The sequence below is a fragment of the Pecten maximus genome, chromosome 13 (assembly GCF_902652985.1).
Source record: "Pecten maximus chromosome 13, xPecMax1.1, whole genome shotgun sequence".
Taxonomy (NCBI): domain Eukaryota; kingdom Metazoa; phylum Mollusca; class Bivalvia; order Pectinida; family Pectinidae; genus Pecten; species Pecten maximus.
The window spans coordinates 36,823,213-36,838,628 of record NC_047027.1 but is presented as its reverse complement, the minus strand read 5'-3'; the positions used below and the strand labels follow the sequence as shown (position 1 = coordinate 36,838,628).

Below are 15,416 nucleotides of genomic sequence, written 5' to 3'. Positions count from 1 at the left end.
CAGCGTATTCATTTTCCTTGATCATGTATAATGATATTATATATATATATATCGTTTTCTAATGAGCAACTTTTGTTTTTGTATATATATATATATCGTATATGGGGAAAAGAAGTAATTCAAACAGTGTGAACAATGAGGCTTGTTAAATTTTCGAGGCAATCCGCCCCTTTATCAAAACACAAAAAATACAAATACAATCACATATTATATATAAGAAGTACTGGAAATACAATGAAATACAATAAGAATAATGTTTTAGTAACTGGAGAAACCACAATGAAGCCTTCGGCAAACGTGGGCCGAAGGCGGATACAAGCGTGACTGTATCATGTTCAACACTAGAACACTATGCGACCAACGGCAGAGATATTTTGAATTCCCCCGCACGTGAAAGTATATCGAAGAGTTCAAAGACGATTCGTCCCTAAATACAGCAATTGGACGACATTGCATTGATATCAGATTTCAGAATAAAAATGTTGCATTATCGTCTCTACATTGATAGATAAAATATCGTGTACAAAGTCTGAAAAACTATAGAAAAATATGTTTAAGATCATTAGAATTATAGAGAGTGGTGTGAAAAAACTACTACGAATATTTATCAAGACTGAGAATATAAGAAATACGAATGCCGAAGTGTCCCTACAGGACGCTACGGAAAACAGACGATTCGGGCCAAATCGGACCAAGATGCTGTTGCATGGTGGCGGGAGGCGACTAAATGCGAGTCTCAAAGAGCAACAATGAATAGATGCCCCCAAAAGTACATCAATTATGAAAATTTTAACAAATTGAATAAATAACTACATGAATTGTCAAATATAATGGTCACATGGAGAATACACACAGAAGACGTCCTTCAACGTTCGTTCATACCCCGAGGGTAGCAGGTTTGGAGATTGGTAATCCAGTATCTTTCTCTGGAACGACGTTTCGTTTCATTCCAGGTAGGACAGTGATCAATGGCGACCACCTGCATATCCTTCCAACTGTGACTAGGTAAATTGAAATGCCTTGCCACAGGAAAGTCGGGTCTGTTTTGCTTGATGGAGCAACGGTGATTGTTGATTCTGATGTTGAGCTTTGTGCTGGTTTCTCTAACATACTGCATTTTGCATTTTTTGCAGGAGAGGAGATATACAACATTGGCTGATGTGCATGTCAGTGTTTGTAAAATGTGATAAACACGGTTGTTTATTGCACATTTAAACGTGTCTGTGGACTCAGTGTATGGGCACAATTTGCACGGTTTTTTGCACGTTATATATATCGTATATGTATAGAGGTATGAAGTTAGTAAAGGGACATAACTCGTATGAGACTATGTAATCTGAAACGAAGCATGGTAGATGTTAACCGTTGTAGTCGTTAGACAAAACGCTGTATTAACAAAAGTAGTTGATATCTAGCATTCTTACTTGAACTAAAATATCCCTTAAAATGATAACAATAAATGTATGGCTGTGTTGTTATTTGATAACTTCTGGTTTTATAATATAGACTTAACTCCAATAGGGGTCTATGTCACAAAACTGCTTTAGAAACAACAGAGAAACCGACATAATGGCAATTCTATAATAACTAAATACAGATTAACCGAGGGCAAAGTATTAACAAAATATCCTCATATGCATATTAGGATATAGACTAGTTGAATGAGAAAAACACAAGTTCTTCATCGACAGTACCCGCCAAATCTGGTGTAAGTTCACAATTGACTTTAAGACTAACTTCTAATGAGTTTATCAGATGTATATTTTACATTGATAATAAAGGTTGCAATTTATGTTTTAATACCTTGAAGTATTAATTCCGATATCAAACTATGATTTAATTCATGTGAGCAACTTTGTTCCCGTCTTTCCAGTTTAAAAATATTTCGCAAATCCTGTCGTTATACAGTATTAAATGTAGCTATTTATTTCAATGAACTTTGTGCGTCTTTACCAGGTTATATAGGATTAGTTTGGTTTATAATGTTTAACGTCCTATTAATAGTTACTTAGTGTTATGGAGGGACGACCTCATCCGTATGCGAGATGCATAAGACTGGCCTTCTGTCTCTAGAATATCAAAATTATAAATATACATGTAATTGAGCTTATGATTTTGATCCCTAGGATACGTTTAAGTTTCAAACTAAAGGAGCATATGCTATTTTAGAAATTAGCTTGGTGATTCTTAATAAAAGCAAAAGAACCTTAGGGTCTGGTGGCCAGGCTAGTGAGATACACTGTACATGTATATGCGTGTGTATTTTGGGATACTGCAATATGTTTGTGTTTGTCTTCTTGTGAAAGCGAGAAACTGGTGCGAATTCATAGTGCTACCCCACTGAAGTGTACTGCCGAAGATACCCAGCAGTATTTCCTACCCGGTCACATTATACTGACATCCTACGTGAGATTACATTAATATTTGGTGGGCTATTGCACCCAATTATCGTATTTTTTCTGTGTGAAAAAACTTGATACACTTCCTCAGTATAATTAGCAACAAGCAAAGAGGTGCCTTACAATTTTCCGAACAGCGATTTTTATAGACATTCGACAGTGTGCAAAACCGACCAAGTGCCAAATTGTTTTTTACTCGACAAGTTTTTTTCTCCCTTCATGACGAATCTTTAAATTATGTAAACAGTTTTTGTTATATTCATGTCATAGTTTACATTTGGTCGGGGGCCATATATTTAACAGTTTTGGTTTCAAGGTTTCAAGGTCTCGGGGTTTTAATGATAGCACTCTGACAAACTAACGTATGCAACAAAAGGACACATATATATAATAACAATGATACATTGCGTACAGTTGACCTTCGGCCATAGACAGTTTCGGCAAAATTTCGTTTCTATAACATTGGTTCGGAGGTTTCTGAGAAAAAGTCGAAAATGCAAGTTGTTACATTAATTCCTGATATCGTTTGAAGTGTTTTACAATATCACTTTAAACATATAAAAAACTAACAAAATCCCTGAAGAACACACAATCTAGCTTCCGTGCCAGACAGCGAAGGCACCACGCAGAAGCTTTAGACAATGACGTCATCGGAATCTTTATTAAAGTGGCAACAAAGCCGAATAGGGTTTATATGTAAGACGAATACAGTAAAGATTAATGAGCAAGACAATGTATCGTGACAATATCCGACCTTCGCACCTCGCGGTACCAGTATGTGGTGTCAAACAACATTTGAGATCTCCAATTTACCTGTCGCCAGCGCAGTGTTAAATGATGCTTGATAACAAATATAAAAACAAACTACGATTATAATTGCACATATCACCATCCAACGGGTTGCTATTTCCTCCAAGTCCAAAAACAGGTATGTCCATAAATGACCCTGGCCGTTAATAGGACGTTAAACAAAATAAACCAAGTAAACCACATCATCATCATCATCATCATCATCATCTTACACAAACATCCTCCAATCTTCTCGACTCTTTGAACTTGAACTGAATGAGCTCATTAGTCAATATAAAATCAAACAGCGAAACCAAACAGACAACGATTGACTTGATATGTCATAAACACAACTCATATTAACATAAAAATGATTCCACATTCAAAAAAATAAATGTTGATTGTTTATCAAGATTGTTTTCCTATCAATTGATGATTGAACACAATATTCTTTAAAAAAAATGTAGTTCCTTGGCATAAAACAGAAAAAGGTTTGCAAAATTAAATTAATTTGACCCATGTCAAATGTTTGGGAGGGGGTAAATTTAGTAAGATTTTTTTCTTTCTCTTCGACTGCGGGTATCAGGTATTATTGTGTTACACTAAGATATATTCATATGTACCGATTCGTTGAAAATATATATGCTCTTCGGGGTAACAAATTACGGTCTCTGTTTAATTAAAAACATCTCTTCTTATCCTTGTGTCCATTCTCATGAAAGGCGTGAGTTTGTTTTCATCAACAACAGTATTGCTTCCCCAAATATTTTATAGTCATCAAGGCAGTTGTAGATCTGGGCTGACAATCGGGCGTACAATTCATTTTGAACAGACTTCAGACATGCGTCGATATGATAATTAAGGAAAATGATATCCATCAGCGAATTAGCATCTTCCTGTTAATACAAAAATAACGTAAACACGACAGGGTTACTTCATCATACGTAACGTATAAACAGAATCAGTATCAAAGTGTCACTTTTCAGTTTTCTTTCTGAGTGGAGTTTATATAGATTCACGGCCTTCCCTTTATCCTTTTTGTGAATAGAAATGTCTATATTACCTTTTGATCCTCTTTGTTTGTACCATTGTTCATATAATGTTCTTTCTTTATTTATTTTTATATAAACGTATCAGATTAGTGCACATACTCCGGTATATATATACACAACATTGCGATGATATCAAACATTTCTTTTAGACCAACAAATCTTTATTATATTGACATTTCCTTTAAAACTGTTTTATTATATTGAGCTGTGGCTGTTGGTTGTTCCAGATTTGGTTGTATACATTATTGAATTTGATAGTATAGGGTTATTAGTTTTTACAAAAACAATTATAAGCACAATACGTTTAAAAATCCTTACGACATAATTCAAACTTATTTTATATAAACTTTATTTTATTCATTCAATTCATGGAAATTTGGAAAAGAGGAGAGATGAAAAGATTAGAAGATTAAAATTAGAGAGGAATTCTATGCCATGACATGAGATATACAACCTGCTGTAACAGCTGTATACTGGACAGAAAAAATCATCCAAATCTTTTAGAAATAATTATAAACTCTTGAACACGGAACAAAATCAAAATATTTTCATCATACGTGAATTCGTTATCAACGAAGAGTAGCATTTCAGTTGATAAGGAATACTTATTTATAAATAAGTGTTTACTTAAAGTGTTTAAAGACAGTTTGATTGTATATAAGCATATATGAACTTTAGTAAAAAGAGTCTTATGTTAATTATCTAGTCAAAACAAAGAGAAGCAGAATTTGACTCCTGCTTGGAGTCCTTGTCTATTCATTGCATTTTCCTCCATATATTTATATTGATGTGTATATTAATAAACTCCGAAAATCTTATTATCACCAGATACGAAATGATCACATGTTTATACAGAGCTGATCGCCAAAGGGAAAATCATTAAATATAAGATTATACATATGTATATTCTGTACACCAAGTATGGTCATTTATTATGTTTATGCAATTGCTGTTATATTTGTATGGTTACCTTCGAGGTACCGAAGCCATTGATTTCCGGCAGGCGTATCATCCTGAGGTATGGAGGCTCCATCGACTCCGGGATTTCTAATTTGCCCGTATTCCACAGCGAAATCAAATAATCTGATGCCAATTGTATAAATCTTGTGTTGTATCCCGATATCCGCTCCTACAAAAAGGATGCAAACCAATTTTTATCATATTAAACAGTACGTAATATGCTATTGATGAGAGGAAAAATCATCAATATGTAAGTGGTGGAACATTTTCAAATCTTGGGTTGAATTAGCCTATGGTTGAATTGCCGATTTTCCACTTTCTTTAGATAATTAACAAAAACACGAGAGTATTTGCTCGGTATGTTGAGAATATGTACACAGATATGAAAAAAGTGAGAGAAACACTTTTTCATAAAAAAAAATCCAAGATGGCTACTTAACAAGTCCCCGTGGTTGAAGACATTGGCTGACAAATAGACAGAACAACAAACAAAACTAGATCAAGATCAAAACACAGGATTTCCAACTAGAAAATGATTGCAGACATGTTCTCGTTCTGACGAATGCTTTTGTACGTTTCACCTACGATTTCTCTTCGTTTTCTCTTCGCTTCCCTTCTTTAACCGATCAATTGACTTTCAACCCTCTCCGTGACCTTGAACTTCGAAGGTCAAGGTCAAATATGTGCATACCTTTTGTAGCCAGTCATTAATGCTTTATATGTGCCAATTATCAAGTCTGTTGGTGTCAGAGTATTGGAGGAAAAACATTTCAAGTGTAATTGTAGGATAATATTTAATTTTGGCAGTTAAAAGTTTTCCTATGTATTTTTTCTGTGATAAAGTTGACGTTTTGACCTGGAAACGTTGCAAACATCTTCAAACAAACGTTTTCTTAAATATACAATAAAAATTAACCGTTTGAAAGAGAATTTGAAATTTTCGATTTTTGATCATTTGACCTCTGTGACCTTGAACGAAGGTCAAGGTCATTGAAAAGCAATCAAGTTTGTAGGCATCCGTACATGCTATCACTGTGCCAAATATAATATCTGTGTATGTAAAGATTTTGGAGCAGAGGGTAATTAAGGGCATTTTGGGGAAAATTTGAATTTTGGCGGGAAAGCAAACATTTTTCAAAGTGCCATTTCTACGTCATTTTTTATCGCACGACCATAAAACTTGCACCGTTCGTCTTCATTATTCATGCACTTTGCAATGCAGTCAAAAATTAACTAATTTTGAATTTTTGACCTTGATTTGACCTTGCGCTTAGACCTTGACCTTGACATATTTTCTGATAACATATCGTGGAGAAAAGTGAGCCCCGCCAATGAACTACAAGATGCATTGATTTTTTAAGGAAAAAAAAACGAACGAACAAAGAACCTGATTCAAAAGAACTTTAAATCTTTATATCGATACTGTTTATTTAGTCGTTAGATATCATAAAACTGTCATGAAAATATCCGCTCTGATATTCAATATAAAATTTTGTATATAATAAGCTATATAATAGGGTTTCAGACAAGGTTGTTACTCATTTCCCGTTTTCTTTCAATTTACAACCACATTCAGGCGGCGATATGAGAACGTTCCACCACATGGAATTAGCTGATTTTTGGTACACATATGAAACAAGTAAAACTCTATCCGATTTTGTGATGGAAATTTGCATCCAAAACTATATAGCGGGAGAAAATTGCAATTTTATGGCATTTTTCTTCATAATTGTGTCTCTGCAAGTGCATTTTCATCCGAGAACATTTTTGTTTTATGTTTTATGAATAAACACGATGTTTTGGAAATATTTATAAAAAGAAATTTATACTATGTTGCGAATTACAATTTCGAGATAACCTTCTTTTATTTACGACCTTATGTCTTTGATGCTCAAAATGACAACTTTATAAAAATACATTTTCACTGACATTATGAAATCTGGGTGTCGGAAAGGTGTAAAATTATTCTTCGGAAAAGAAAAAAACTAGTTGAGCTAGATAAGAAATTATACGGGGGCAGGCTCCTATGGAGAATTAACATTACTGGAAACAGGCCCTTTAATAAAACAGGAAATGATAGATGACATTAGAAATAGCTTATTTGCTCGTGCGATTTGCTTATACATAATACCAATTCAACATACCCGGAGCATTTTTCTGTTACCTCCCAAGGCAGAGATCGATTGTAATGCCAAAACAGGAACATATACTATACCTCATAGATTAAAATAACACATTAAAAATGAACGTCATAGCTTCAGGAACATGGTTAAACGCATGATTTTTAAAAAATATCGAGGAAATGGCAATCCATCTACAAATGTACACTATATTTCTAACTGCATTACGGTTATGGTATAACTTACAATTTCTCCTTTAGACTTGAAGTATTCCACAGCGACAGGTAAGGAGCTGTAACAGCTGTAGTCCTTGGTACCCTGAAAACAAAACTGTGACACAAGGTCGTAGGCCGGCGACGAACTCATCAATGACCTCAAGGGGAAAGTAACTTTCTTGTTCTTCCACACGAAGGCACATCCCCATGGCGCGAACATCCATTTATGAAAGTTGCCTGAAACCAATTTCCGAGTAATAAACGATTATAAACTCACCACGATCGCCATAGAAAATTAAAAACAAAAAAAACAAAAAAAAAACAACAACAAAACAAAAAGATAGATTCTAATGATAATAACAATAAATGAAAAATAAACACGTTCGGAGAACACTGTTCTGCCGGGATATGAAGTTTTGTCTGGTGTTTAAATTGGTTCTTTCTTAATGTTGGCATCTTCACATTACAGATATGTACCACACTATCATTAAATCAAGGTACCTTGGAAGCAATATTCTGAAGACGTATAGTCCGGTAATATTTGTTCTGGATATGAAAATTAAACCTGATCAGAATACATTGAAATTAAATATAAAATATTTAATTATATCTATAATAATGAATTTTGATACAAGATACAGTAAAAATCAATGGTGCACTTGAAGTTTTAAAATAAAGAAATATTGATGACGGCTACGCTGTTATGGTGTTGTAAGCAACTTCATACATGTTCTTGTATATAATGCACAGAAACAGCTCCATACCTGTGAAGAAGTCAGCCTCTATTTTGTCAAAATCAAGTGGAAACTGTCCAGGACAATGACCACCTTCAATGACCGAAATAGTGTTGTATTTCTGACATAGCTGTACGATGTCCGTTACCGGAAGCTCCATGGTGCATGCGCATGACACGTAATATGAAAAAAGTACAGGAGTATGCATTATATCATCACCTTTTTTGCTTATTACACGGGAAAAAGTTCATATGTTTCGATTTGAGTATTGCATATTTTAGCGATCTTATCATTATTATTATTATTACAAGCTAACCGGTAATAAGTATTTATATATTAAAGTATTTTAACGGTAAAAATTGTAATCCAGACGATTCTGCCGTTGATAATTTATTATGAGGTGTTTACAAAAGGATACGATATTAACGTGGCCCTGTGGTCAGGGTCAGCTGAGGGAGTCAGATCAGACCTACAGACCAGTCAATTTTAAACAAAAATGCACCCTGTACATGAGAAGTACAAATATACATGATAGAACTATCCCGCAATTAAGTAATTAGATCGACTATGGTTCAGAAGATGAATTATTTTTATGACCATATCCGTAAACTTTAAAACGAAAGTAGGTCTAGTCCAACTACATAGGTTACGATACGATAGCTATGAATTAATTCTGTGTTACTTTCCGTTGTGTTTTAGCACATTGGTGTCTCAAAAATTGCGAAAATAATCCGGGAATGTTCAATGATCTTCTGTTTTTATTAACGTTGTGCTTTCCGTGTCACGAGCCCCGTTCGATTTGCACTCTTCTAAGAAGAGAAGCCTTCTAAGAAGATCGTATTCCGTTATATGTAAAACGAGTAAACTGGGAGAATAAAACAAAAAATAAACAAGTTTTTCAGTTTTCTCAAACACGATGACACAAACACCTGCATGTATGTGTTATAAATCCTTCTCTAGTGAAACTCATGACTCGCACACTTAAAACATGGTCGCCGCCATCTTGGAAGATAAATCTTCCAGCTTCGAGACGGAAGAGGTAGAAGATCTTCCAGAAGGAAAAGAGCTTCAAATCGAGTGGCCGGAAGATATATTCTAGAATGAGAAGAGTGCAAATCGAACGGGGCTACGTTCTACAGCTAATGGACCGAAGTGTTATCCACTCCAAACCTCCATTTATCGACTATAGATGCCTGGTTCTATAGCCTGTAGACTTACGGTTACGTCATCAAATGCATTTCCCGCGAAATTACTGGGAAATCTAAATAAATTCTTAAAATAATATGAAGCGAAAGATATAGAAAATGTCTAAATAAAAACATTGTGATCAGTATTGAGTACAACGTTCGAGTGCATTGTAAATAATTGCTACGATTCGCTAACCTAATGCATAAGTAATTTAAATCAAATTATTTTAAAATCCATATTTCGTTTCTATTATAATCTTAAAATTTGTAACACAAGATCATTTAGAAGCTTTGCAGTACTGACTCTTTCAAACGCACAGATGTTTTGATTTGAGCAAGATGGCGACCCGAAGCTGTGAGGCGGTTTGGATTGGAATTAAAATGCGTATATTTCGGCAAGTAAACATCGTACAGTGTCCTAGTGTGGTCAGATCATCTAATTTTGTCATAATGTATTCAGAACAGTTGTTGTTTAGTCGCTACGGTCATTAACATAAAAATTCGGATTATTATATAAACACTTATTTAATTATATTATTCATCGCTATCTAACAGCGGCAAACTCCAATATGGCGATATCTGTCAGAAAATCTAACCAATACAATGTTTTCAATACATTACAACACTTCATAACAAAGGCAAAGAAAGACAAGTGTATCGAAGAGATAGAATGCAAAATTGTCAAGAGTCACCAGTACCTTATTTTGCAGATTTCTTTTCTCAAAAAGGCACACATTACAACACTTCATAACATTAGGAAAAAAGGAAAAGTCTATCGAGGGGATAGAATATGAAATTGCTAAGAGTCACCACCAATCTTGTGTTGCAAATATCTTTTTTTTAAAAAGGCACACTTACTTTTGTTCAGCTGCGATCAAAGGTTTAGGAACAGCTCCCATATATCCATTATTGATGAAGGTATACCCTTCCTCAAGAACGAAATCTGTCTGACGCAATTTAGACCCGAATTCTGGGAAATCTTCCTGAGGAACCTCCATGCCAGCCGCAAATTGACAGTGTTTAAAGTCAAAGTCGTAAATATGACAATCCGTATGAGAACTTACTCTGCAAACCTTTTACTGACGATACATGAAATCAAGCTCGAAACATATATACCCCTTGAGTATTTCATTCATTTCTAAATGTATTTTTAGCAAATAGAGCTTCTTTGACCTTGTTCTATCAACCATGGTACATCAAACGTCCATCCGTTCGTAAAAGGACATTCTGAATAACATTAAAGGTTTTTAGACACAAAAAGGTTAAAGTTGTCTATAGGTTGGTTTTATGAAAAGCCAGTCAACTCTTAATGTTTATATATTGGTTCACCTCGTTCCCTAGCTGTGATCTTTCTTTTCTGAATCCGATCATAAAACAAATGGTGACCCTTTTTGAAGAATATTGTAGGAAATTCATTAGGGGTACAGGGGTTCTAAACCTTCACAGGAATATTTCTCTTGGTCCATAATTGTGCCGAGTCTAAGCTGAGAAATTCAACGACTGACTGATTTTGATGGTAGAAGTATTTTTTTGTTATAGAAGTGCAGTGAGGGATTTTCTCAAAATTTATGTGTACACTAACTTCAGTTAAAAGTATTGATGTCATAACACTGAGCAGACGTAGCAGCGATTGAGAAATTGATGCTATGTATTGATTGGTCTTTTTAATGAATCAGCAATTTATTATTTTTTTAATGGAAGTGATGAAATAAGTCACGTAAATGTTGACCTTAGCTGTTAATAGGACGTTAAACAAAATAAACCAAACCAAACACGTAAATGTTATCCTAGTGGAATGAATAAAAAGTAATTACTAGGGATCTTATCCAGCGAATTAAGAAGGAAGGATTATCCATACAGCTAGTAAATGACGACGGAAGGATTATCCATACAACTAGTTAATGACGGAAGGATTATCCATACAACTAGTAAATGACGACGGAAGGATTATCCATACAACTAGTAAATGACGGTTGGATTATCCATACAACTGGGTAATGACGACGGAAGGATTATCCATACAACTAGTAAATGACGCCGGAAGGATTATCCTTACAGCTAATAAATGACGCCGGAAGGATTATCCATACAGCTAATTAATGACGACGGGAGGATTATCCATACAACTAGTTAATGACGACGTAAGGATTATCCATACAACTGGTAGTGACGACGAAAGGATTATCCATACAACTAGCAAATGACGACGGATGGATTATCCAAACAACTGGTAAATGCCGACGGGAGGATTATCCATACAACTAGTAAATGACGACGGGAGGATTATCCATGCAACTATCAAATGACGACGGAAGGAGTATCCATCCAACTTGTAAATGGCGACGGAAGAATTATCCATACAGATAATTAATGACGACGGAAGAATTATCCATACATCTACTTAATGACGACGGAAGGATTATCCATACAACTAGTTAATGACTACGGAAGGATAAGCCATACAATACACGACGATGGAAGGATTATCCATACAATTGGGTAATGACGACGGAAGGATTATCCATACAAATTGTCATTGACGACGGAGGGATTATCCATACAACTAGTTAATCACGACGGAAGGATTCTCCATACAACTTATTAATAAAGACGGAAGGATTATCCATTCAACTTGTAAATGGCGATGGAAGGATTATCAATACAGCTGTTAAATGACGAAGGTATATATATATAAAGTACACATAATGAGTCACATATAACACATATCAATAACTCAAAGGATTTACGATGAAAATAGTCCTTCTGTAAGATCTATAATTATAACAGGGTTTCCCATTGGATTTCGAAATTTTCCAAAGAAAAGTGCTATTTCACCACACACATTGCTCCAGATACATGTCATTCTAGAACCAATTCAGAGATACATCAGAACAATTGTGAGAAATGACAAATATTTTTACAAACCTGTATATACTGATTTCCTTTTCAGACGAAACCTGTTTAGACAGAAATGTTTCTAGAGGAGTCACACACGAACCTGTCAACACTGAACTGTCTCTACAAGAGTCACACACGAAACCTATCTACATTGAACTGTCTCTATAGGAATCACAGACGAAAGCTGTCTCTCTATGAGTCACACACGAAACCTGCCAACACTGAACTGTCTCTAAAGGAGTCACACACGAACCTGTCTACACTGAACTGTCTCTAAAGGTGTCACACACGAAACCTGGCTACCCTGAACTGTCTCTATAGGAGTCACACACGAAACCTGTCTACACTGAACTGTCTCTAAAGGAGTCACAGACGAAACCTGTCTACACTGAACTGTCTCTAAAGGTGTCACACACGAAACCTGTCTACACTGAACTGTCTTTATAAGAGTCATACACGAAAGGTGTTTTCCCCGAACGCCTACATATTTAGAACAATCGGCAGATACATCAAAGGGAGGGTAATTATAGCTGTTCATACATGTTCTTTATTCATCTGAGATATTTTACCTGTAATTTACAAGCAGAAATCATTTGACAACTAAAGAAAACCAAGACACCAGCATATAAATTTCAACGCTTGGACAAGTTATAAGAGCATTCGAATTCTGCAAGTTTTATATTTATTCAAATTTTGAAAACAACACTATCAGAATCTTAATTATATCTTGAGCATTAGACATATACATGTACATGAACATGTATGCTAATTTAAAGGTACACATTTGGGAATATCGCTATTATAATCTTAGAGTGTTACATGCTCATAAAATATCACATATTTTGATGGGAATAACGTTACCAATATCAGAATATAATAGTATGCTGATATAATGTAACGTTACACGACGGACAAAATTGAAATGAACAAATATACACAGAAAACTGTAACAGGCATACAAATATACATTTACACCTTTGGAAGAAATTAACAAATACATTATCACAGTGTAATAAACTACTGTGGCATTAAAATATCAATGGCAAAATTCCCTTGTGGAGAGGAGGCGTACACGAAAATTGCATATTGTTGACGTCTTTGATACATACACGATAAAGCACTGTCCATATGTTACATTAGTACACACACCTAACATAACTGAAGTAGTTCGGAGGCTGCATCTGATGGATTAGTGTGGGACAGTGGGACAATTATATAAGTTATTATCACATAAGCTATTCCTAACAAAGTTAAAATCTAACTGAGCATTAGCCATAGTTGGTGATAACAATATGAGTGCAAACTATAGTATGGTAGTCCTGATGATAATTTGAAGTTTATATGGAATACGTACATGTAGCTTTGGTTTTCATCTCCAAGTGTCATGCCATCCCGTAGCCTGGGTTACATCACAGCTCATCAGTTTTACTGATCTCTGTAAAGTGAGCGGTTTTTACTTATCAGCATCATATCTTTAGTATTTTTGATTGGTATCAGAGAGGTGTTCAAAGAGAAAAAAGAACGTTTTGATTATAACTTGTAATTAAGAGTAAAGCAAAGTATTTGATATATTTTCAGTTGGATGTAATTGATTACAATATTAATTTCGATATATCATCAATCAAACTAATTTGACAATTTTCAATTTGTTTAACTATTGACAATATCATGTGTATAGTTAAATCTTATATATTATATTTTTGTGCATGATATATATACCATTGAATATTTACCTTTGATTTTGATGAAAAATACCATGAAATTTACGGGTAACATACACAGGTAAAACACACCTAACTTAGTGACTTCACAGGTGACTTAAGTGACTTCACTAGAACAGACAATGAATTACTGTACACACATAGTCAGTAGTGTGTTATTTTAGAATGTAGACTTTCAGCGAATCAGCCACACGGAACCTGTCTACACTGGTATTCATCTAAACAGGTCACGCATGAAAGCTGACGATCACCTACCTACTCCAGAAACAGTTCAGTATACCTGCTACCTCGGCCGGATCAGCGTACTGCACCAGATAGTTCTTACTATGTATATTTTGCTAGAGATTGAACTTAAAGCCGCCTTTGTACTGATCTTACACTCAACCGGAGGAAGTAGTTCTAGTGAGGTACTGTTGGGAAAAAATCGAAGGATTTATCAGTTTAAGACATGAGTAGGTTTTGTATATGACTTACCTAATGCCACTTACCTGGATTTTACTTACCATGGCGTACCGCTAGGCTGTATGAAGTGGTTCACTATTCAGTTTGTTTTGATTGTATACATACTTGTCATAATTGGTTTTATAATTGAAGATTTATTCCGAAATTCACAATATTTCCTTGAGAGTTGTTGACTGCTGATAAATTTAAGTATATTATATTTCATTGACACGTTTGATTGAAAGTTTTTAGTGATAATGATTGGGGTTTTGTTGTTGTTTTTTTTTACTCTAATACAAGTGACTCCAATCGGAGCATTGCTTGTTGACCAACACCGTCACAGTCGAAAATTAGAATGTGTTTTCTAGAAATTGATTTAAGAATGTTCACTTACTTTTTGATGAATATGTAACTTTTATGAGAAATAGGTTTCCTCTTCTATGTAAGATCCCCTGTACACACCTTCATTTTAACATTTAAATCTTATGTAGGTTAAATGTGTTATAGCTATCTATGTAGTCAGTGTATATACACACTAGAAATATCTATGCTACGTCATTAGCAAACATGTTTTTGACTGCATATAATGGTGTTTACTAAAGATTACTCCAGATATTGATACAGCCAACCGGATACAAATTTGCCAATATCTGTCTTAGTTAACAATTTCGTAAAAAGGATTAATTTTCAGTTTTTGATTTGCTGCTTTCGTTTTACTTGACACATACACCTGGTCACACGTATATGAATAATCCAAAGCATATGAGCAGATTGACACATATATACCTAGACCAGGATGGTAGTAAACACAGGAAAGTATGGAAGGTACCAACAGGTAGGATTTTATCTGAAATCGTGGGTTTTATTTTAGTTACCAACAATGTAGTGTGTTTATGTTAA

The 15,416-nt window shown here is 34.7% G+C and overlaps 1 protein-coding gene across 1 annotated transcript; it reads right to left on the bottom strand.

The window, feature by feature from the left end:
• Positions 1-3,901: 3,901 nt before the first annotated feature.
• Positions 3,902-8,429, bottom strand: LOC117340740 (putative L-cysteine desulfhydrase 2). The gene is made up of 4 exons (XM_033902502.1): positions 8,300-8,429; positions 7,567-7,772; positions 5,211-5,369; positions 3,902-4,084 (listed from the first exon to the last, which is right to left on the bottom strand). The coding sequence occupies exons 1-4, from the start codon at positions 8,427-8,429 to the stop codon at positions 3,902-3,904; spliced, it is 678 nt and encodes a 225-aa protein (XP_033758393.1).
• Positions 8,430-15,416: the final 6,987 nt, after the last annotated feature.